The sequence below is a fragment of the Convolutriloba macropyga genome, chromosome 11 (genome assembly GCF_964194025.1).
Source record: "Convolutriloba macropyga chromosome 11, txConMacr16.3, whole genome shotgun sequence".
Taxonomy (NCBI): domain Eukaryota; kingdom Metazoa; phylum Xenacoelomorpha; order Acoela; family Convolutidae; genus Convolutriloba; species Convolutriloba macropyga.
In genome coordinates, this window is record NC_134478.1 from 19,564,637 (window position 1) to 19,590,705 (window position 26,069).

The 26,069-nt window shown below is 33.8% G+C and overlaps 1 protein-coding gene across 1 annotated transcript in view; it reads right to left on the minus strand.

The window, feature by feature from the left end:
• LOC142349388 (serine/threonine-protein kinase ULK1-like) overlaps window positions 1-12,900 on the minus strand; it is a 59,111-nt gene extending 46,211 nt beyond the window's left edge. The window contains exons 1-2 of the mRNA XM_075400904.1: window positions 12,882-12,900; window positions 12,431-12,586 (exon numbers count right to left, since the gene is read on the minus strand). Coding sequence (XP_075257019.1) covers window positions 12,431-12,433 — 3 coding nt within the window. The 5' untranslated portion in view covers window positions 12,434-12,586; window positions 12,882-12,900. The remainder of the gene's footprint in view (window positions 1-12,430; window positions 12,587-12,881) is intronic.
• Between the last annotated feature and the right edge of the window lie 13,169 nt (window positions 12,901-26,069).

The following is a 26,069-nucleotide window of genomic DNA, read 5'->3' on the forward strand; positions in this document are numbered from 1 at the left end:
TGAGGAAGTCCTCGAGGCAACTACATTATCTTGAAAAAAAAAATAATTATAATTTTCTTATTCACCAAAAGGTTACACAGGCTGAGGTCGGTGACTCAAGTTAGCTCTGAGCAGACAGACTTCGGTCCCGCACAGGGGGTGCGAGACAATCCAGACAGAAATCAATTATGGTAATACCAACTTGAGTCGCACACGTTGTATTTTGTTCTTATCACCTGAAATACGACAAGTTTTTTATAGAACAGTCTCATTGCCACTTCTTTTATACTTCTTTTTCAGTGGTCAAACTGCTCTCTGCGGCTGGACTTCTTGGTTCTCACCACACTTTGCAGACTCTGGAAATGATTTTGATCAGACCGTAGAAACTCTAGGGATCTGCTCAGAAGCACACCACTATACTATACAAACTCTGGACAGGGGAAATTCCCTGATAAGACCTTACAGACTCTGGATGGAACCTTGATCAGTCAAAACCCAGACGGTAGGGTTGCTTTCATACTCTGTGGAAGGATCCAGAACTCACCCCCGTGCGCGACCCAAGTAGGTAGAATCAGAACAGTTTTAGATTGAACACCTGACCTTGAGTGGAACAAAACTTGTTTTTATTGATTTATTTGTGAAGCTCACATTAAAATTCTTTGTTGCAAGGTAAATGAAATTTTATAACCATGACAAAAGAGATTGGTAAGACTTTTACATCTAGAGAATCATTCATGAACATATGAATAGTTTATTCCGCATAGAATTATCAGAAATAAACACTAAAACCTTGTACTTATTACTTAATTCCTCGCAAATCTAAATGTTTGTTCCTTAGTTCCGTATTTTTGTTTGTAAATTATTCCAATTTCCTGAAAAAAATTCTAATTAAGATTTGTGACTCTATTTACATTGACCTATATTTTTGAGAAAACAGTACTCTGTCTGAGAACTTTCTCTCCTCTGAATTTTGACAAAACATTGCAAAACATGACAAAACATCACAATATCAAAACTTTCTTAGATATTCGGCTCCTTTCTTTATAGAGCTAAAATATATCAAAAACTTGAACAAAAAATAAATTGTCTTAATGAAAAGAAGAGCGGGTAAAATTTTATCTTCAAAGTAAATTCCTTTTCGCATTCAAAATTTTAACGACAAAGGCAAACTTTATTACCCCTAATTTAATCGACTAATTAGTTTCCGACTCCTTGATTTCTGCAGTGATGAAGCAGGCAGAGATTGGGAAAAAGCACTGGAAATAAAACCTGACAAGACACAAGGTTCAAAAAAAAACTATTGCTTTTAACTATATTAGATGTCTCACTGATAGATTGCTCTAATAGCAGTTGCAATTTTTTATCAGCATTTAATTTAGTTCTGCATCAAACATCAATTTATTTCGAATCAAACTATCAATTAATCTTGTTTTTTATTATTTGCTTTCAAAAGTTATCGCAATTCGCAACTGACTCCTTTGAAAAAACAGTAACTTTAGTTTCAATTCTGATCATTGTTCTTATAATCTGGTTCATATCAATGTCTTAAGTTGCTTTTGTTAGAGGGTCTTTATTTGTTTTCGAGTGAGATAAAAATGTGCCCTTCAAGAAATGTTAAACTCGTTTCTCCTCCCATTTTTCTTATTATTTCTCCTCAATAGTACATAATAACAAGATCAATGGACCGAGGACTGTTCCCTGAGGTATTTGGTTCATTGTCATCCAATATAGAAATATGATTTTGTTTTTCATGCATTGTTTTCTATTGATCATAGAATGATTCTTGATTCCACGCCAAATCCATACTGTGTAATTTTCTGGAAAAAAAATAGTGTAAAAAGTTCGTAGAAACTTTCTTGGTAGACTGATAAAATACTATCAACTTCTTTTTTCTGTTTGTTCGTTTTTTTCTGCTGATGAACTGAAAAACATTGTCATTCGATAATTTTTTTTCACAAATTCAAAAGTAAATATGTATCTCAGTTTTTTTGTTTTCTTTGTTTGTTGCGACAGAAACCTTACAGAAATCGTAGCAAGGCTTGGTGTCACCAAATTTGATCTGTAATTTCCTTGATAACCGGGATCACGCATATGCTTATAAAACAAACCTGGAAATACTTTGTTCACATAAAAAACAATCGATAAGCTAAGCGCTAAAAAACTAGGAACCGACGCTTTCTTATGTGGTATTTTGTCAATGACGTCATATAACTTTTTCACGTTATTCATCTGATTGAAAAACATTTTTCGAAAACAAAATTCGGTAAGGCTACATTTTTTGCCCCTTAACAAAATCGCAAAGTCGGAAAACAATTATTCATTGCGTTAGCGAGCTTTTCATCATTTATGATTATATTATTGGCCTAAATTCATAGTTTGATATTATTCTTACCTTTGTTTGAATTGTATCTGAAAAATTTCGTTTCTGCTTCGAATAAGGAAGAGCCTGGCACATTTTTTTAGTATACCTGGCTTATTTTATTTATTTGTGCAATAGTAGCAATTTTTGATAATTGTCAATGCGTTATAAGTTGAATCATCTGATTTTTCCTCCAAATAGAAAACTTGATGTTTTCGTCAATAAAATTTATTAATTCATTAGATATCCACTTATTTGTGTTTGTACTCATCATTTCTTTTCCCAATTTTTATGAAAAATAATGTCTTCAAAACTTGTTCGAACAAATATAAAGACAGTTAAAATTCGGACAATACTTCCTTTTGTTGATAACTTTTTCTCCAATCTGTTGATGCAATTCTTTTATTTAGTACAGCTCTGGAAATTTTAATTGTATCTCTATAAAAAAGAATTGCGCTTTACTTTTTTGTTATCAACTTCCAATGATGAATTTGAATCAAATGCCATTAAACCAAATAAAATTCAACCAAGTTTTGCCAAAACGCACCCTACCAGTTAGGGAAACACATTAGAAGTAAGTTCCAGAAAAGATAATCAAAACTTAGCCACTAAAATACTCAAAAAATCTCCAAGATGTGGTGCATTGATGTTTCAGATTAAAGGAAGCAATTTCCAAGAAAAGTACCTCTGCTCTGATAAGGTTTTGTTAGCTACTGAAAAGTATGAGGGTCTGTATATTGAAAGACTGAGAGTGTCGAGCCATCACTACAATCCAAGAACGGTGATCGCTGACTCTCGAGGATTGTTTTAGCGCGCGGATGGTGTAAGCATTGAACAAGCAATCGAGAACGACACCACAAACAGATTTCAGCAGCAACCGTACAATGAAATCGCTTTATTCGAATCAGACTGCAGATTAAAAAAGTTTTCGTTATCCGGCGATGTAATAACAAAATATTGTTATGATCATAATTCTTTTTTATTTATCTTAATAAGATCTTATTTCTTGAATTTCTTGCAAAGAACTTACAGGTTCGTTCATATCTTCACGTTTCCTTGCCACGAATCTCACCAAGATCTTGCCAAGATTTGTCAAGTTTTATCATGCTTCTTAGCAAGATGTTTCAAGTTTCATTTCACTGGGTTGGCATAAATTATTTTACTTCTATAACAATCCTAAATTTTTAGATATTGACACTTATAATTATACACACTAATATTGTAGTTCTCATTATTTCAAAATAAATCAATCTATTTCTGAAGACTTCAAGGACTTTCCTGCTAAAGTTTCTATTTTATTCTAATGAAATTTAGGTTAATTGTTCCGACCCCTCTTGAGGGGGGAGGAACTATATACTCAACTGGGTTTTTTTTGTTCAGTCAATTTTGGCCGATCGATATATTCATCGTAGAGAGTTGAGACTGGTATCATTAGAAAGCTTGTCCAGCGTAGAATATGGAATTCAAAATTTTTTTTGATTTTCGTTTTTGACAGGGAGATATCGAGATTTAAACTTTCGAGAAAATAGAGTAAATTCCATTGATTTCATTCAGTTTTTTTCGGAATTTTTGACCAAAAATTTTGCCAATTTTGACAAAATTTGAAAAAAAAATTCATGAAGATGTTGTTGATTTTACGTTTAAAGACAAAATACATTGTCGATACATTGTCGGTTATTTTAATTGAATTTTTTGTTACAAATTCCTGCTAAAAATTTCACAAAATTCAGACTTTTTCATCAAAAACAGCACGAAATAAGTTTCTTTAGTCCACTCTGATTAAGTTTGCAGAAAGTGCACACCCAAACACCACTAACACAGTCTTTGTAGACTGAAAAGGGGGCGGGCTAAATCCACTTCAACTTGCGTTAAGAGTGCTCTGTAAAAAAAACTTTGCCGTTTTTAGCTAACTTTATTCGTTGATTATCAAAAACGCAGCATTTACTTTTGATTTTTTTAACAAACAAAATAACTATATCAATGACATTCCAAAAATTAAATATTTTTAATGGACAAACAACATTAGCAGGACTAGTTCTGTACCAATCTTGGACCGTTACAATCCAAAAAATGATTCCGATTGTCATCAATCGGTTTTTTAATTTAAAAAAATGATCTTTTTTATGTTAATTAAATAACAGAACAATTCAAATCACGACTCACTAGTGATAGATCCTATTGGCTTCCTAATCAGCTCCAAATTAATTTATCTAGTTAATTGCATGATAGCTTTTGGTCGTTTTGACTTTTAAAACATTTGATTTTAAAAAAAAATGGCTTATTGAACTTTGCCTCCATTTTTCTTTTACTTTGGTCAACTTGTAGCTTAGTGTCAGCAATCAAAGATCAGTCCTTCCTTCTGCTGAATTCAAATTTAGTCTTTATTGCGGTTTTACGCCTTAAGTTATGGTGTTCTGGCTTTGATACTACTAGATTTCAAAATTTTTTTAATTTTTGGGTATTCGCCCATTTTTCATGTTTTCTAATTTTGTCAAATTATCACGTTATTGTCAGTTCATATATCAAACTTTTAGCGTTCAAAATAACGCACTATTGATATTATTTAAATCCTTAAAGATATAGATTGTGGTTCTTTACCGCTCCGACAATACTTTCTCGAAAAATTTAATTGAATATTTTAATTTTGTCTTTAACTTTCGTTTTTACTTTGTCTTTTTAGTCGTATTTAATTTTCTGTACAATGACCCGGTTTGATTGGCTTTTCCTGGAAGAGTAGATGGGCGGATGTTCTGATATTAGAAGATAGATAATGGCTTTCATGACTTTGAAAACAATTGTTTTGAAAAATGAAAAAAAAATTCAATTTCGCAATTTTGTTCCCTTTATTGACTGTTTGTTACCTGGTCTCGTTAATTAAAGGTTAAAGATGACATTAATGTTGTCAAAGGTAGGTGTCAAAAGGGATTGGTGTCGAAATATCTAATGTTTTTAAAGAATTCGTTATGAATTTACTGGCTCCGACACGGGTTTTTCACAAAAAAAAAATTAATTTTTGATTTTTGTCATATTTTACGTTCTTTTTGTAGACGTAAGACATGTTCTAGATAATTTCAGGTCTCGAGGGCTTCTTTTGGGGGAATAAACGAACCTATTCAATTTTTTCATTTTGTAATTATTGGCTTTCATGTCTTTGGAAATAAATTTTTTTCGATAAAGACAAGTTTTACATAATCTTGCTTTTTTCTTTTTTGTCTATTTGTTGCTTATTTTCACTAATCAGCGGCCACATAATACATTTTTGGTGTTCGACGAAGGTGCAATTGAGCATATTTTGGGGGCCAAGATATGGCTTTACGGCTTCCAAAGCAATTTCTGGCAAATTTTAATTGATTTTTAGTTTGTTGTCTCCTTGTTGTTCTTTTTGTAACTGCATAAAAAACTGAATATCAAGAGTTCCTAATTCCCTTCTATAAACACATTGGTGATTGTAAACCTCTGGGATATTTTATTTGATTCCTAATGGATTTCATTACTTTGAAATTAATTGTTCTTTTTTTAAATTCAGCGAATTTTCTAACCTTAAAGTTTCTGTTGTTTTTTGTCTAATTTTTACCAAGCTTTTTTATGAACTGGTGAATAACCATTTTTTTCTGATGAATTACAAGTTATTTTGTTTATTTTCAGTTTTATCTGACGCTATTTTGATGAATTTGTTATTAAGTTTTGTTTTTTAAAACGGACATAAGTTTTTTGATGTTATTAATGTTTGTTGTTGTTGTTTAATTTTGCCGTTCGTCTTCGCTCGCTTTCTTAATATCGGCATATCTCATCAATCTAATGCATCATTTTTTACTCCACTGAGTTATTTGCTTTGGAGGCTATCTTTTCGATCATACACCATTTTTTTTTTTTTTTGAAAAATACTTGAATTTTTTTATGTTTTTCTATCTTTTCCTCATTTGGTTGACAATTATGCCAAAATTGTGGATGAGCGGGGTCGGAACCTTATGTGCGATCGCACATTACCGAGCCGCCTTGTATTTTTTACATTTAATATATTAAGAGGGGCAAAAGAGAGCAAACAATCGCACGAAAATCCTGGTCTTAATTCAGTAACCATATTTTTCTCCTTAAAAGTTGAATTATGCTAAATGGAAAAATAATGGTTGCGATATTTTTCTGTAATAATTAGCATTAGTTGTCTAAATTGGAGTTTAATTCCAAGTTAGTGTAACTAAAGATCGATAGCGAGAACTAATTAAAAGCCCCGAGCTGAACAAATAGAATTCATTGAGGACAACGCTCCAAAAAATGAGAAACTCTTTAGAAATCTCGAAACCAAGTGTAGCAGTTGCTACACTAAATAAATTAATTAATTACACCAAAATTGGAAAAAAATTAGATTTTAATTGAGATGAAACAAATAAATTAAAGCAAATCCTAAAATCATTTTAATGACCAAAGAATTCACCATCTGGCACTCTATTAACTAACAATGAAGAACACCAAGAAGGCTCGCCTGATTCAGTGCAGTGGAAAAATACAATCATGATTGAGAGCACAAGAGGCAAAAAAATCACAGCATACGGTAGACTATCAGACACGCTAGCATTTTTAAAAAAAATGTTTCAGAACAAAGTGGCAACGAAAATTTTTTTGCAACGTTGAAGCAGTGACTACACAGTGTCCGTGCATCAAATGTTTTTCATTTTTCACCGAAAAAGTTCCTCAGATGATTGCAATTGTTTTTCAAGATAGACAGCAATAAATTTTTTGGTGCGCGTTATTTTCTAAAGGAGCTGAAGAGTTGAAAAAGTTTTTAACAAAAAAGTCCATTAGTACAATGAAGCATAATGAAGGACTAACATGACTTTTATCTCAGTGATATTGGTATGACATTTCTAATCACAATCCGAAAACAGTAGCATTTACAAAGAAAACAACCGTTCTTTTCAGAAAAAGCTATTTGAAAACTTTAGTTAATGACAAACTAATGACAATACGTTACAGCCAAATGACTAAATCCTCTAAATTATACCCAAATTCAATGAAATTCAATTTTCTGTTAAGTTTTTTTTCAAACTTACTACATATATGTTTTCAAAGATTTTGGCATAGTAGCCATGAAAAATTCCCAAATGGATCTAGGAAGCCACCAATTTTTTTTGCAAAAATTGTCGCCGGCTGCTACAACTCTTTCAGAAAAACGTCAAAATTTTTAGAGAGAGTTAGTGTGAAAAATACATCATGGCAATGAGTGGAGATAAAAAATTAAAACTCTAGTATAGCCGTCAGGTCTACAAAAATTGTTCAATCTTTTTGAACCAATGGGAAAGAACTAAAATAATTAGAACTGGGAAAAGAAATTTATTAACGTGATTTTTTGAAATGTAGATGGCTTGGTTATCAAATTCATTCGCCGCAAAATGTTCGCTTAAATTTTCTCCGAGAAAATCTATCATGTTCAGTGTTCATCAAAAAACCAGCATTACAGTGCAGAGGTATACCCCAAAATTTCCGCCTTAGTAAAATTGGCTCGAAAATTAGTTACATAAAATGAACGAAATTAGATGACATCCTTTGTATCTTACATTTCGCAAAAGGGGTTCCGCCAATTTTGCGAAATAAAAGAACATTCGGTGCGAAAAATAGGTAACAAATATTGTAGTACGTTTCCGCTCAATTTAGGTATCTATTATTCGCATTGAAAGTATCTCTAATCCGCAATTGAGCCTAATTAAATGCGCGCATTTCGAGCATGCAAAAGTGGTTTAATATTTAATAATAAATTAAGATTTTATTGAAGCTATTTAAAGCTTTACATTGATTTAAATAACACCAAGTAACAAAGACAAATTAATTCCCCGGACTGTTTCAGGTCATCTGGTCACTTGTTCGCAGCACTTGGTCAAATGGTCACACAAACATCAAATGGTCAAACATCAAATGGTCACACAAATCCACCGCAACTGCAATGACTCTATTGACAGGGAATGACAATTCTGTAATCAGTAATTCTGTATCCAAAAACTACCAAAAAAAACTACCAAAATGGCTTAATGCCTTAATGCCTAATGTCTTAATGTCTACTGCCATAGATTGTGTATATATGAACGTATTATTTGTGTGATTTATTTATAGGGAGGAGAGAGAGAGAGAGAGAGAAAGAGAGAGAGATAGGGAGGAAGAAAGATAGAGAGGGAGGGAAGCAGGGAGAGAGAGTGCGCGCAAAAAGGAGGGATTTTTCGGAAAAAAAATAAAATTCGACAAACTCCAACTTCAACGGAGGATTATTTCAGTTTTAACACGGATGCAGTTGTCTAAACTAATAGTAAATATCACTCAGTAAATTCTTCAGAGGAAAATAATTTTAGAGGAAGACATAGAGAGAGAACAAAATGGAGGTATTTTTCGGGAAAAATATAAAATTCGACAAAACTCCGACTTCAACGAAGGATTTTTTGACACAGATGCAGTGTGACTAAACTAATAGCAAAAAAAGCTCAGCAAACTCTTCAGAGGAAAATAATTTTAGAGGAAGACAGAGAGAGAGAACAAAATGGAGGGATTTTTCGGAAAAAAATAAAATTCGACAAAACTCCAACTTCAACGGAGGAATTTTTCTTTTTTGACACGGTTGCAGTTTGTCTTAACTAATAGTAAAAATAGAGGAAAATAATTTTAGACGAAGAGAGCGAGAGAGAGAGAGAGAGAGAGAGAGAGAGAGACCAAAATGGAGGGATTTTTCTGAAAAAAATAAATAGGCTTGTAAACTTGGGAATAGACCCAAAAACGAAATTGTCGTTTCGCCATTACTTTCTTAAAGATCAATTTTAAGGCAAATTTTGACATTAATGTAAGAGGGGGTCTGCAAGGGTACTTTGTTTTTTATGGACCTTGTGTTTAATCGTCTCACTCTCCCACCTACTCACCCGCACCTACAAACCTGTAAAGGGACGCTTTAAAAGTGAGATTAATTCACAATTATGTCTTTCGGGTTCCGTTAAATGACACGACATTCCTCATTTTTCAAATGCTTACGGTACCAGTTCACATGGAAAATGGGTTTTCACAACTTGTGGGGTTTTCGTATTTGTGAGCAAACTAAACCCAACATAAAGGGGTTCGTTGATAAGGTAATAGTACTCTATGAATCTGTAAACAGACGCAACCTGTAAATGAGTCCAAATTTAATAGACACCTGTAAATGGCGGTATAAAGAGTTAACTACAACACACGCAGAATTGAGGGATTTTCCGGAGAAAAATCGATGGATTGTTCCTGACACCTGAAAACCCGTAATTAGACGCAAAATTATTGAGTACTGTATTTAACAACTTCATTGGAAAAAAACTCATTAAAATTGAACAAAATCAATTGAAAGGCACTCGTTAAATCAAATTTAGCAACAAAAAAGCGGTAATCAATTCATAGTTGATTTTTTACCGAAATTTACCTCTGTGCAATCTTACCTTGTTAATGGACGAACAAGAGGAGATAAGAAGCTGCTACAGGAAAAACCTGCGTTCTATAGACGGAAAATTTTACCTAAATGCTAGGTTTATTGATGAAATAGCCAATTCAACCATAGAGCATAAAAAAGAAAAATTTTATCTGCAGCAAAAACAATTCTAAATGGCTCCAACTTAAGAATTGAGGACCTCTTGAGGACATCCGATATTGACAAAAAGCAACATATTTTTGTTGCCATTGATTTAATGCACATCCTAATTGTTGGGGGCATGCCTGGTTTATCTTGGACATCACGCAGACGGAGTTTTTTCCCGTAAACGAGCAGCTGAGAAAGGCGTTGTGTCTAATGGAGAGCAAACATCAGATCAGATATGCCTTAAAACCGACGAAAAGTAATGACATCCCCACTTATCTCCTAGACGAATATCTCGATGAGAAATGGGATGCCATAAAACTAGAAAGGCAGTATAACGTTATAAGAATGATCAATATCGCCGAATGTAGAGATTACGTTTTGAAGCTGCTAAAAATAACCCTGATAACAACTCTGATAAACAACACCCCAGATGAGGATTACAGAACTATTTTGCAATCAAATTTAAATGCAGCGGCCCTCTGAGTTTCACTTCACTCACTTCTCGGGACACTTGTTTCAAGACAATGTCTATCGGTACACTTGTTGCAATCATTGTGTCAGCAATCCTTGTGTGTATTTTCTATGTTGTTTATTTTAGTAACATTTAGATTTAGAATCTTAATTAAATTTTCTGACAAATGCTTAACTGTTTCAGCTCGATAGACCACCGAATGCAGCCAGGTGACTGTCAATGTGGTACTGGCCGTACTTATTTAGTCAAATATATGGTATACGTCCCAGTGCCACAAAAATTGACTTTTTTCCAAAAAATCCCTCAGAAAAAAGGCTTTGTTTGTCAATTTTGAGAGCGGCCGAATCTTTTTTTCACTGATCAAATCTATTTTCATTGGCCAAAAAAGGCTTTGTTTGTTAATGTGGGAGTACTTCTCAGTATAATCAGCATAATGTGGGACTTCGTTTTAACAAAAGTAGTAATAAAGCTTTAATAAAATCGAAGATGTTCTTAACAATAAGACAATTAATGGTTCCTTTTAACAAAAGTAGTTAATAAAGCTTTAATAATCACTTTGATGCTCAAAGCGCATTAAATTAGGCTTAATTGCGGATTATATGCGAAATCGGGCCACATTGTGTGCGAAAAATTGATACGTAAATTGAGCGGATGCGTGATACAACTCGCGCGAAAAATAGGTTATTAAGTTTGTACTTGTATTCCGCGGCTAAAATTAGGACACTTTTGCGAACACGGGATACGATATTCCCTTCCATTTTGCCGGTTTCTGCTAAAGTAGCTATTTTCCGCAATATTGTACAACTTTCAATGTATTAACATAGTAAAAACGAACACGAGATACACACATCGGTCATATCTGCCCGTGACGATTTGGGTATACCTCTGCACTGTAATGAGGGAGTTTTCAAAATTCCAATTTAGCTATGCTTCTCCCCGCAATAATGAAAAACCCCGTTTTGTCCCTCACGATGTGTCATCATTTATTAAAAAGGCACTTAAAATGATAGACTCCAGTTAACAGTTGAGATTTTTGGTATAAAAACCGTCAACAAATTTATATGACGACAACAAACTGAAAGTTAAAAACGCTAAAAAGTAGACGTCCTTCGGTGCTTCACAGCTGATGATCAAACATAATTTTTTTCTACTAGTTGCTCTCTAATGACTAACAAAGGATCTGATTGATCTTTTGGTGGTTATAATTTGAATTTTAGCACTCAACTGACACAATTTCGGCTGAATTTTAGCTGTTGTAATGGATTTTGATGCGAAATGTTTTGTTCCTGTCTAAAATTTCTCTTGTGTTGTAGGTTCTTCCTTAAAACTGTTTTTTACCTATTTTTGTTGAAAATGCATGCTAAAAATCTAGCACAGGTGTTGTTTTACCTTATTAGTTTTTTGAAAAATTTTTCTGTGCTTTCTCAGTTGAGAGGAGCAGATAAACTGATAACTATCTACAAGACTGAACTTTTTGTGGCTTTTGTGTTTGTAACGAACTGCAGAAAAGTACTAAGAATCCGCAAAATCATCGCGAATGGGCAAAACTGGCTGAAAGCGCTTTAAATGGGCCTAAATATGAAGAAATTGCACCGTTCAAAATTGTTATAATTTTTTTTTCAAAACGACGGGATCTTAAAAATATTTTTGTATTGAAATTCTTGGTGAGTTAGCTCCTAAATGAAACCAGATTTGTTTGGCTGTTATGCCCTCAAAAAGAGTCGAAAATGATTTTAACAAAAACAGTGGGGCTAGCAAATACATAGAGTTGTCATTTTTAAAAAAAAAGTTATAAGAACAACTAAGGACAATGAAGGAAACTTTCTCGGATGCAACAATATAAAGGTAACTATGATTTGGTCAATATTCTACCGGCTAATATTCACGGCATCAAAGTCTTCAGAAAACTAGACTTAGGTTTATTTTCGTCGCCACGTTTAGCAGACAGTTAGATAACAATGTTTTGTAAAGATCATTCTATGAAACCTGAAACAGGGTTGGTGCAATTCAATACCTTTCTGGGAGATATGATGGTAGAAAACTCACTAACCATAGCGTGTGTCCACTTTCGCCCAATGCAACTGTGAGGATTTCTGTACCAATCTTTTGTGTGTCAATCTATCTTCCTCAGTTTCTTCACTTTTCTCCTCCTCTATTTACCTGATCGCGGAAAACTTTTTTCAGAAGTTTTTAAGAAGTTAATCAGCTGTATAGACCGCCAAATGGCAAACCAATGACCAAATATCATAAATTCAGAGAGTTCAGTTCTTTGAACTGAAATAAGCGTAAATTTTCCTAACTTCTGACATAGTCTCGGTGAATATTTGTTTATTTGCACAATATTCGAGAAATCGTGATTTCAAAATCTTTCCTCGTCTACTCACATTTGAACTCAACAATTGTCAATTAATTCTGCACTAATATTTTTTTACACTATTACACTCGCATTTTGCTTCTCTTGATTAAATTTGCCATTTGGCCGTCTAGAGCTTTTGTCTTACACACTGCACTTGACACAATAGTAAAATTTGTTCACACAAAGTTTACGTCCGAAAAATAAACAGTTTTCAAATGACATATTATCAGATGGTTAAGTTTTTAAGTTAAAACAATAAACAACTCTCAAAACGAAGCTTATCAAATTGTATGTTATAGAAACTGTATCACTGCTTGAATACCACAGACACACACACCTCAATTTAACGTCGATTTAACTTCGTAATGTGTTTTCTTAATCTTCTGTTAATTGTATCTTTATACAAGTTATTTTCTATTCGTATTTTTATCGGCAACATTCTGTTCAGAGGAGGAGGCCACGAAGTTGTATCGTTAAAAATTGCATACATGTAGCATTGTTTTTTACCAATGTCATTAAACTTAAGTAGTCAGAACAATTGAATCAAGAAAGCACTTCTGAAAAAGATATGACTATAGGAAGCTGGGACAGTAAACCGAAAGACAAAAAATTTATTTAAAATCAATTTTTTTTTCAAATTGAATATGTCGATCAGACTTAAGAATGGACAAGCTAGGTTGAGGTCTTGCGTTTACAGCCTATACTTCCCTATACTTCCCGACACTTCCCTGTGAGCAGACAATCCCAGATATAATAATAAATAATAAGTAAATTTTCTGTGTAATCGCAGCGGAGCAGCATTAGGCTTTGAGTCTGCATTAACAATAGCCTGTTCTCAGCTGTCCTTTTTCTATTATTCCCACATCTCAGACTGTTCAAATTGACTTCGGATAAAAAAAAACCTCCCAGACCATAATGACCTCTGACCAGACTTTCATCCACTCAAATTTCATCCACTCTGACCAGACTTTCATCCACTCGAAATGAGCTCAGCGGCTTCTCTGATCAGAAGACCATCCCAGACCACAGTGATCTCTGGTCGGATTCAGCCAAGAAAATTGTCCAAACTTTCTTGCAATCCAAGCCTAGACCATTTTGAGATCGATTACCTGAACTTCATGTGCTTGAAATTATATTTCATAAGAAGGAAAGAAATTGCAGATCATTTCCGTTACTGCCACACCCCCATAGTACGCGGCTATGCACAGCCCAAATACAGAGCACCTGCCATTGCAAGTATAAATAATAATAATAATAATAATAATAATAATAATAATAATAATAATAATAATAATAATAATAATAATAATAATAATAATAATAATAATAATAATAATAATAATAATAATAATAATAATAATAATAATAATAATAATAATAATAATAATAGTAATAATAATAATAATAATAGTGATAATAATAATAGTAATAATAATAATAATAATAATAATAATAATAATAATAATAATAATAATAATAATAATAATAATAATAATAATAATAATAATAATAATAATAATAATAATAATAGTAATAATAATAATAATAATAGTAATAATAATAATAGTAATAATAATAATAATAATAATAATAATAATAATAATAATAATAATAATAATAATAATAATAATAATAATAATAATAATAATAATAATAATAATAATAATAATAATAATAATAATAATAATAATAATAATAATAATAATAATAATAATAATAATAATTTGTTCCTGCTTAATCGCAATGGAACAACATTAGGCCACCGCGGCCTGTTCTCAGCTGCCCTTCTTCTTATTATTCCCAACATTTCAGACTGTTCTTTTTATGAGCATCATTGCACTTTTTTTGGTGACGATTGCCACTTTTTTTGCGTCTGAAACTTTCACGTGGTACCATCATTGCAGCCAACATTGATCAGGCTATGGTCGACCTGAAGCTATGGTTAAGTAAGAGCTCATCCTCACACAGACAGCTTCACGGAGGCAGGGGATTGAACTCTCAAAATAATTGTTTGCAACATTTTTTTTGCGTTTAACAGGGGAAAGGGTACAGACAGGAAAGGATCCCAGTTTTCTTTTACATTACCAATGCTTTATTTTTTCTCTAATTTTTTCTGTTCTTTTTGGTACCAATTACTGCCAAAGTGAACGAGGTTTAGAGATAACCAATAGTTTATTTCTAGTATAATTTCAAATGATATTACTTCAATTTAATTAGTTCTTATTTTTATGCTTAATCTGGCCAATTATTCAATAACTCGCCGTATCTTCACATAATGAACTATTCCAATCTCGAGAAAAAAGTTTCTGACTCGATTTTGGGTGGCTGAAACCGTCTTTGATCACAGTTAGGTAGGCACAAATATGAGCAGACCTTCAAACCTTTGAAACAGCTAACCATATTCTTGTACGCCTGAAATCACTATCAATCACTATAAAAAAGTTTAAAAGTACCTGGACTTACGCGTCATTGTAGTTCAGCGCTCGTGAAGACAATATCAGTATCAAGCATTACTGAATCACTATATAATCAGTTTAAAAGCTAATTTCTCAGAGCTCGAACTGACTGCTCTTTTTGGCCAGTTTTTATAACCATCAGCCCTGTTGATGGCCACAGTCTGCCTCCGACTGCACTCGGCTGACGAGATTCTGATCAAAATTTTATATCGCAATGACTTTCAATTAGCCTTTGGAAAAGTTATAAGCGTTGCCCCTAGAGAAAATAACGGATTTATGGTGTCACTCTAAAAACTTTTTAAAAAGAGGAAAGCAAGTCACAGTTTTATATGGAAATCAGATAACTGAAGCGTTGAGTACAAAAACCATGTTTGTCGCATTAAAAAGAAAGTGGAATTGAGTGACAATGAAAGAAGCGTTAAAAGATTGATCTAAACAAGCCCAGAGAACAAGACTGAAGTTATACAGGATCTATAGGAATTTTAGAGGAACATAATTGTAAATGACAAGAATACAATCAACGAAAAGTATGTATGTTACCGTTTCAGCAATTTATCATCCGGGTTTTCTGTTTTAGTTATCCTGAGTTTCGCTCATGAAGCGTTAGAAAAAAGTTTTGAATCTAATCATGTTTTTCTGGGAAAATTTCAACAATTTCATCAGAGTTTACAGTTCACTTTTGCCTGCAAAAATGGATTTGATTGTATATCCAGTGAATGTTAGGCTAGTTGTATCTCAAAAAGCTGGTATATTATTTTTTGTTGGCTGAATAATTTACCGTAAATTACAAATCTTAAGAATTATGTGCCCAATTCCAGGTAACATTACGTTAATTTTTGAACTTATTCGAGCGTACGTTTCGTTCTCACAAATTGATAATATCTCCTTAATTTCACAGAGATTTTCCATTTAGTCGCTTCCATACACATTTAATTGAACTAGTCGTATGTCTATGTTCCCCGGCCGAGGTGTCCACCCGTATTCCACCGTTATTAAGCGAGAATAAGGGTGTAAAGCAATTTCCGCTCTTAAATAGCGGGGAAAAGTGTGTGTAATTTTTAGTAACTTACACCCTTTACTCCACTCTTTTTACACGCTAAAAAATTACACTCTTTAGGTCGAAATTTTAGTAGGGAAAAGAGTGGAGGAGTGTAATTTTATAGAAATTACTTTCTTAGGAATACACTATAATTTTAAAGAAATTACACTCCTAGAAAAACAATACAATTTTAGAGAAATTTTACAATCTTAGAAATACACTACAAATTTTAGAGAAATTTAACACTCTTAGAAAAGCAATACAATTACACTGTTTTAGTCCACTTATTTGAGTGTTATCTTTTTCGATCAAATGCTTGCTGAAATTAAAAAGAGAAATTATCCCTTTTGATTTACAGACTAATTTGATTTCATTTGCCCGTTTTCCCTTTTGTGTCATTCACCAAAATGTTTGCAGCGTTGAAAAAGATTGCCTCCGCGAAAAAAATAAGTCAAATTAATGCACAATTTAAGTAAGCAAATTTTGCATGCATTTTTTGACAGCCTCGAAACTTTAAATTGCAGTGTTTATTTCTATGAAACAGAAAACTTAGTAAACAATGATTTTTCTCTGTTACAAATCTGATTTTTTTTTCGATCACATTCTCAACAGTTTGGCTTCGATTTAGTCTAAATAAAAATGTTTTTTAAAATAAAAATGTGTATTTGTGTATTTAGTCAGGTTTTTCTTATATACTATTTCAATCGAATTATTTTTGGCTTGAAAAGTAGACTGAGTGGGTGCAACGAATTGTTTCTTTAATGGTTGACAAAATTCTATCAATTAAACAACTCAATAGAATTCAAATTTATATGTTCTGCGAAAATTTGAAATGTCAAACTTTGCTGAAAAAATTTCAAGGAATGAAAAACAGAACATGGGGATGATATAAAAAATCGTTTATTTTTATACTTATATTATTAAAGGTTTCCTGAATTTAAACAAACAAACTCAGTGTTCTATTCTTTATTTGACCAAATAAGCATCCTATTTTCGATTCTGTCAAACTTTCGATACGAAACCTGGAGGAAAAAACCTTGTATGTCAGTAGTATGATATATATGCGGGAATATCGAGGGATCCTTCGAAATCCTTTTGGCAGTGGGAGATCCCTGATCCCGTAGAAGAGTTGTTCTATGTTTAAAAAGTGGTAATTGCGCTATATGTATTTGTCTGAAAAGCTTATTGTTGATGTATATATTTCGCGCTATTGGAAAACCATTTTAGTTTCATCTTGCCTTGCTTATTTGTTGCAAAATCTAGCAAAATAGATGAGATTTAAAGCTTAAATATTTCGATACAACCCATAGAGCAGAATTTATGTAGACAAGAGAAATCAACGCGTACAAAAGCGTCAAATTGAATAGGAAATAGCGCGTTGTTTTGCTAATTAAGCGTCTGATTCTATCGCTTTATAATCAATCAATAGGTTATACTCTAGAATTTCTTCCTCTATGTCGTTTTCGTCGGCAATTTCATCAGAATCAATATCAGATTTTTTCATTGCGGTGATTTTAACGATTCATTATTCAAATTGTTGTCTTTATTATAAAAAACAATCTTGAACAAAAATTTTTGTGACCAAATGGCATCGTATCGATCCCAGTGTCAAGAATGTATCGTTTATCGTCGAAAGCGTTGAGCGCCACTTTATTAATGGTTACTGTATAGAGTTGGTGGCTGCTAGAGGCTATTCTATGGTTATGATTGCGGATCAATTTATCAGAGGAGAGAATTTCTTTGATTTTGTCATGCGTCAGCTGTCGTTGTGCTAACTTTGTGACACCTTTAGCCGATTTCATCTACCCACCATCTAAAGTAAAATACTGAACTTCAGGAACAGTTCCAACTAAAAGGCTGTTTTTGATACGCGTGAGTTTGTTGAAAACTAAGTCACTAATTGCGATTACTAAACTGTGTTTCGGCTTGGGAGCACAAAATTATTGAACAGGCACGCTTTCAAACTCGTCCATAAACTCCAAGAGGAAAAATTCGTTCACTTTGGAGAAAATCGGGTGCAGTGGTGGATAGTCGGAAAATTGAAATACTGAAAAATATGAATTTTTCGGCTTACATCTTATTAATGTCTATTGTATTAATTCGATATAGCAAAGAATCCGTATCCGAGTAGAAAATTTTGCAATCGAAATTTGGTTTCATCACTGTGTAGTGGGATTGGCACATATTTAGCTTGGCCAGATCAAGGACACATGCCCCCACAATAGTAGGTTCATTCCAATAAATCCGTTTTTGCTATATTCATTGCAGCCATATTTTTTCCAAAGATTTTGAATGATTTAGAGTAAAAATTTTGCGTCCTTTGTAGCGCACTTTCAGCTCTTTGAACAATCACAACTTGGTCATTGTTCCTTTTGGACGTGCAATTTTCTGCAAAAGCCAATATATTCATGCTTTTATAAAGTTTTTCTGCAAAAAAGCAATACTGGCATCAATCGGGAGACTGAAATTTAGCTCCATGTAAAATCTCATCCAGTTGGTTTGCTCACACTTTAATGCCCTATGAAGTTTTGCGATTTTGAGCTCCATCGCTTTATAGAATTGTGCCGGCCGATAATGTAGCGTGTAGCGGTTTTAGGCAACAATGTTTGAACGAGTTTTGGCCAGATGACTTTCCAGGTAAATTTATCTGTACCTTAAAGTTTTTCTTATATCTCAGGCAAGAAGTATGGCGCCAGAGGGAAGGATTGAGGAGTTTCTTGAATTGAGGGTGGATAGTCAACATCAATTTCAAGGATGTAGCCATGCTGTGTCCTTGACGACTTTTTGAGTATTTCATTGAGTATCATTTGAGCGTCTATTGCAAAACCCCTCAGTGGCAAATGGTCGTTTCGCATTATGCTGCCGTAAAGGTTTTCTGCCGCTAGCATCAACGCATATGTGGACGTTTTAGAGGCATCACATTTTGTCAAGTGGCAGTTGTTTGCTTGAAAGGTCCATTGCTCATAGACTGAAGACACTCCTCCGCGCATCACGTTCAAGTTGTTCCTTCTTGGTTAGGAAATGCAAGTCGGGTTTGCAAGACCTTGAGCAAGGCATCTATTGATAACTTTGATGCTCCCTACTACTGTACCCAGTCCATGCCGTAAATATTATAGCAGATACCTCTGAAAACCTCAAAAATGTACGCCAGGAACAAAATGTTGCAGGTTAGGTGGTAGTTGCCGATGTTTTGACAACAATAATTTGAAAACACTGTTTGGGCATGATTTTAGTACGTTTCGCTGATGGTGATTTTACGGCCGTGCAATTTATTTTTTCATTCCGATAATGGCGGCAAGGCTTTGCCTTGAAAAAATTGTCCTGATGTATTTGTCCTGACTTTTTTGGCAGAAAAGTTGAAAATCACTGTCAGAGAAAGATTCATACTTAGAGTTTAGAATGTCAAAGCATTTTTCAGGCAGATCAGCTACCAAGGACTCGAGTGATTGGGGCATGAAGTTGAACGAGTCAATTAATCTTATGTACTTGAAAATGAGTACTTGTTCTAGGGCCTCCAACTCAAAAATCTCTGTGAACTCTCCGGCAACGAATGATATATAGTTTTCGTCAGCAGAAGGTTAAATATCAAACTTTGTTTCCTGCTCAGGTTCTTCAAAACAAGACATTTTTGCTGAATATCATACTTTTCGATATTATGATCAATCATTGGCGTAACGTTAGATGTTCTGCGGCGAGGGTTACAAACTAAATGTAACCTTAGAAAATGATCATCATAGTGACAATGTTCAGCAACAAGCTCATCCTCACCGTTTATTTCGTGGTCACAGATCCAACACATCGTGTTAGTTTCACGCACTGGAACTGGTCCTCTGTAGGGTCCCGAGAAAATTTTTTTTTGGTTTTACAGGTCACGCGCTAGTACGGACAAAGATTTTACAAATTCGTTCAAACTGTTGTCACCTTTTTTGAGTTCGAAGTGCTGCTATGGCTTGTCCAAAAGGTTCATGTTTTTCGATTGCTACTGCATAGGAAATGGAGGGTGAGGGTAGTGTTATAGCAATTGGAAAGGATAAAGTTCTGTATCAATCTATAAAACAACAGGAAGAAACCAGCGTGCGTTCCAGTTCCGGAACTTTAGCGAAGTGTTGCCTGTTTTTGTCATAACAATTTCGGCTGGTGCATGATTGCTGTATGCTTAACATGGTTTTAATAGGTTTTTTGTTGGTACACAAATGGAAACAATTTCGACATATAAGTTGCGCTGCACGGCGCTCTATACCTTTGAAGTATGCAGCAAATGGTTGGAGATTCAAGATGAGAACGTAGTGATGGGATTTCTCAAATTGGAGGACACGGTCCATAATGAAGGGTTTGTTTTGGTTCTTGAAGACGTAAATCTTTAGCAAACGTGTTCGCTCAACTTTGCAAACGAAACTAATTCAACAAGACCTATGCAGTTTTCACATTTTTATTCGTTTAGCGGGAACAATTGATTTTCATTGAGATAATTTAAAAAACATTTGACAAATGCATTGGAAAATACGGGATTCTGTTTTTGGGCATCGGCATCTGATAGTCTCCGACTGGTTGTAGTTCCGCATTCTTGTAGGTATCTTCATTCGTCTTTTCAATTCCCGATCGGGCTTCTGTCAGTAAATTTATTCGAATTCTGATGTGATACGCGGAAGCAAAAAAATAAAAGAAGCAGTTGAGGTCGAAATTGTTTCGTATGATGAGCAACGAACGGCACCTGTTCAAGAATCCAGGTAGAGCTACGTATCACGATGCATGCACGGGAGCAAAAGCCGCTATCTTGAATTCCAGTCTCTTTACTTTGCGTAGAATCAATCCTGCTTTGTGATAAAAACATGAAGAGAAACATCTAACTCAACATCTTGGAAAAATCTTCGCTTGAGAGTCCATACAAATACATTCTAGTCATTTCAGAGCTAGCAAAGATTTCGATATTTTATTTGTCGTTGTCATTTTCCCTTTTTTCACAGCAGAGATCTAAAAGTGCAACGAAATGAAGTTTTTTGGATGCATTCAATACGTCGCTCTTTATAAGATGTCTCTTTTCTTCGGCATGAACTCCATGGGTTTTTGGAAGTCCTTCGTTCCATTCAAAAAGGATTCTGTTGTCCTTCCGCTTTTTTACCTAGTTCTCGATGGCGGCTCATTTTGATCGCTTATGCGTGTGGCAAAGCAATCAGCAGAGTCAAAGTCATTGAAGCAGTAGAGACAACATTGTGCTAACGGTTTATGTTAGTTTCCGAAATGTCGTTCAAGATTTCGCAAGCATAGTGATGTGAAATCAGTGTTCACAGCGGTACACTGGCACTCCGGCTTCATCAGAATGCAAGTTCCTTACCCTTAGTTGAAATGAAAATTTTATTTAGGACAACTGCAGCTCTTTTGTTCTGTTTTTAACCACTAATTTCAGTTCTAACATTGAGTTAAATGCTGAATTCATCCATTTTTTCATTATTGGCTCCATTTCACTGCCATCACTAAAAACAATTCGGTTTTCACAGAGTCTGGATTACTTGTTTCATAATTGTCACTACTATTTGTTCTCTTGATCAACCTATCAGTGTAAGTTTCTGCGTCTTGTACTTTTTCTCCATGTTCCGTTCAAAATTTGGGTTAGTTCTTTGGAGGTAACTGAGTAGCTTTTTGCTGATATATTGGATAATCAAATATTTATTCTTTGCTTGGCTTTTTTGAAATCAACATCTTTTTACGGATCAAAACTGATTCTCCTGCATGCATTATTTGAGATTTAAGTAAATGTAGCACGACAATCCCAACGTTCACATGAGTTCTGGTTTTTTAGCTAAACCTTTTTGTTTTTTTAAAAAAATTTGTTTCCTTTGATAATAATTGTGTAAATGAATTCTCTTGACTTTTTAGTTAATTGCTTTTTCACTGGAACATTACCATTGATAACATTGAGCGAACACGCACAAAGGCGAATTATAAACTATTTGGTGCTTGTTTAAGGAAGTTCTTGAAATGTTTTGAAAAGCATACATAACCCTTTCTCTCCATCTGTCAAATTAAAGATAACTGCTTTGAAGTAGATAAAAAATTGTTGCACCTGGTTGTACAATATTTGAACAATTTTTTAATCTAACTCAATGAATGAATGTCCAAAAGTTTGTTTTGTTGAAAGCTCATAGATAGTTTTCCTTCAAAAAATCAGTTTTGTTTATTTGTTTTCCAACATAGGTGGTCTGCTGTATGTCTCTAGGTGAATTGAACAAAATGATATGAGTTGTGTTGTGATCAGTTGTTCGCGACCATTCACTCTGTTGAAATAATCTATGCTTAACATAAATCAGGCTAATATTTCTATGGAGTCCGGCAGTTGCGAGTTTTGAAAACTGTTTGTCACTGGAATTTTCTTCACAAGAATAGTCAAACACAAGCAGACAACTGTGCAGCTGAGAAATGAATTCGAATCTAGAAAAATTAGTACAAAATGTGCACTTTAAGCTCCATTTTTCTGAACTTTGGTTGCTTGTGTTGATATCAATAGTACATTGAATTAAAGTTTTGATAGAAAGTGTTTCTCAATAACATTTGAAAAATATTTTCTGTTTTTCCACAACAAGACGGACCACAAACAGCCATAAAAATCCTTTTGCTCGTGAATATTATTCTGTTCATTGCTTTGTATTTGGAGGATCGTAGCCAAATGTGCACGAAAGCAATGACAACAACTTATTGATTCTTCACAATTGTGTTTGGAAAAGAAAAATTTGGTTAAAGAAACCATAATAGGAAAAGCATTATTAAAATTTGAGTAAAACAAACGACTTCGGAACGGGGTTGCCGAGAGTTACAAGTTTTCCACGACTGCATCTCTTGATTTTCCTCATCAAAATTAAAATATTTAAATCCCCTCTATTAGCGGAGTCTATCCTCAACACTCACTTGAAAAGAAATCTTTTGCAAAAATGAATTAACACTCAGTTCTTTAGTTTAAACTGATTTTTTGTGAGTCTGTCTTTAACACAAAAGAATTCATCGGTAGTGTATCGAGAGTCTTTTTCGTCGTATTTGTAAGTTACTTTATACTTTGCTTGTACTTCCATAGGTAACCTCCATAGTAGACAAAAGACTCTACGTTGCCTTCAGTGACTAACATTTTAATATCATCTGGGAGATTGTCATCATCCGGAGGTACTTGAACTGGTGCTGGCGTAGTTAGAGGCGTGAATTTCAATTTTATATTTTTCTGTTGTAACTAAATGGTCCATGTGGAGGCATTCAAATAATGGAAGATATTACTTCAGCGTCTCATTTTGGTTGGGGTTGCAGAGAATCTGTTGTTTCCGCAGAATGTTTTGGCCCCTGATTCTTTTTTCTCTTCATTAAATAAAGTCAATGTCAACTGTTTATCACTCGAAGTGGAACTGCATACTGTCATACTTGGAGGTAACTTCACTTGAAGAATTGAAGGAGCCGCTTTCTCCACTCGACGGATCATTGGATGACAGGAGATGCAATAGAAATACAACCGTGCACAATATTTCTTCCTTTGTTTTTCGGGTATGTAGAAATAGTGCAGAGCGCAAGTAATATTCTCAGTTGGCGATTTCATTTCCTGAATCTTTGGAGAAGCGTTTATATCTATTGGTTCATATCTATTACCTCTTTCTGCAAGAGAGTTTGAATTTATTCTGTTTTCTCTTTCCCTTTGGCACAAAAATTTTTCTAACGGAAACCGATGCTTACTGGCGAAAATGATTTGTGATAGAAACTAGTAATGATAAGTGCCGCTGCTGCAAGACAAACCATGTAAAAATTTGAAAAATCATTTATGAGATCTCCTGTCACTAGCGGAAAGTGAGTTGTTGGAAACTGCGGAAAGTGAGGTGTTGGAAGGAAACGAATTCTGCCTTATAAATATTTGAACAAAGCGAAAACTCTTTTATGAAATAATCAGTCTTGTAACGAAAACCTTTATACTCTAAAACCACTATTTCTTGCTTCACCATTCCTACAAAATGAACAATTTGTTTTTGAACGTCTTCACAAAAAAACGACAAAAATCAAACCCGTGATATGATCCAATTACTTGTTCGTAATTGGGCAAGGTAATACATAGGACTATCCAGGGCCTTTTTGACTGTACTTTGCTATAAAACCCGATGCGTCGTGGAGCATTGCATGAATTTGAATTATTTTGAAGGATTTGGAAGTAGTTGTCCAGTAACAAAATATCGATTCCAATTAGACCGCCATGCGGACTGAGCTTCAATGTTTGCTCCAAATCGATCTCAAGATCAAGGTATACAGAAGCAGCAAGAAAATACAGAAACCTTTTACCGTACTTTGGATAATTTTTTTTTTAACAGCAGGTAAATTTCAAGAATATTTTTTAGGTCAATGGTTGCTATCCATTTGGCCATCCTCTTCACCAAATAAAATTCAGACAAAGTGATTCTTAACCATCAATATCTAATCTTCTAGGATAACTTCCCCCTCCCCACTTGAGTTTGACTTTCCAACAAACTTATGTTCCGACAAAAAGCGAACCACAGAAATACAAATATCGAAGAAACCAATCTTTTAACATGAAGGATCTCCCCTCTCTCATAAACTACAATGTCTCTCCAATAGCGTGATAAATATTTATACTAACTATCAGCCTGTCAGACAAATACATGTAGCGCAATTACCACTTTCTTCATTTACCGCATAAAATATCTCCCGACGGGATCAAGGCTCTCCCTCTGGCAAAAGTATCACCCCCGAAGGTTCTCCCCCAGTCCCCCCCCCTCCGATCTTCAAGCATTTGTATTATACTATTTATGTTGCTCAAAACAATGGTGAGAAGAAGAGCATAATTATTTTCAAATCTTTGCCTGAGGCATATTATAATTAAATACAAGAAAAAATATTCATCAAGAACTTTCAAAATTTTTAGTTCAAAAACGAATTAAATTTTTGTAGCTCTGGTTCTGCAACTCCGGACAAAACACTTAGGAAAAATGGTTTGATCTCCTCATATTTATTTTTAAAAATAGAAGCAGATTGTTATAACTTTGCTTAAGACACTTTCAATCAAAAAAGATATTTTCAAATTTTGCCGTTAGAGTTAATGATATAGCACCTATTATTTACACCTGTTTTGTGTTCATAGTGAAACATGAGGAAAACAAATGATTGAAATGACAGTTTTCATAAGAAAAATGTAGAGGTTCAACAAATCCCGACCCAAAATTCGATAATGATCTAAAAAATATTTGAAAAAAAGTCAGAGATTTTCTTGATGAAACTTTGCAGTTCTTTAAATTCTTTTTTATTTTCTCTAACCGAATTTTGATATGTATAGTTAGACGGAAATGGAAGTTTTATCTTGACTTGCCTTATTGAGTTGTCGTAAAAATGACAAACCGTATTTTAATTATAAAGTTAAATTTTTGATCAAACATTCTTCAACAAATTTAAACATTTTGATGGATAGTACACTTTAGTTCGCGTAATCCTTATCCGATCAGGAATAATACTGAATCATGTTGAAAACCTTTTTTTGAGCGAAATCATTTTTAACCAATTACTAATTTGAGATTATTAGTTCTTAAAGTTGTTCAACTGTTTCCACGGGCAAATATTTTTGAATTTTGTTCTAAGCACCGAATAATTTTTAATAAAACGGGTTGAAACAGTTCTCTGATATGACTGTTAAACACAACACATACACAAAGTTTAAATGATTTTCTGTTTTTTATCAAGCGTTGATCAAGCGTGATGATTAATTGAAGAACTCGCGTGATGAGTGTGGATACAAAAGCCATTGAATTGATACTAAAGGGGCAGTTTTGACAAACAAATTGTCATACACAGACACTGAATTTAACATAGA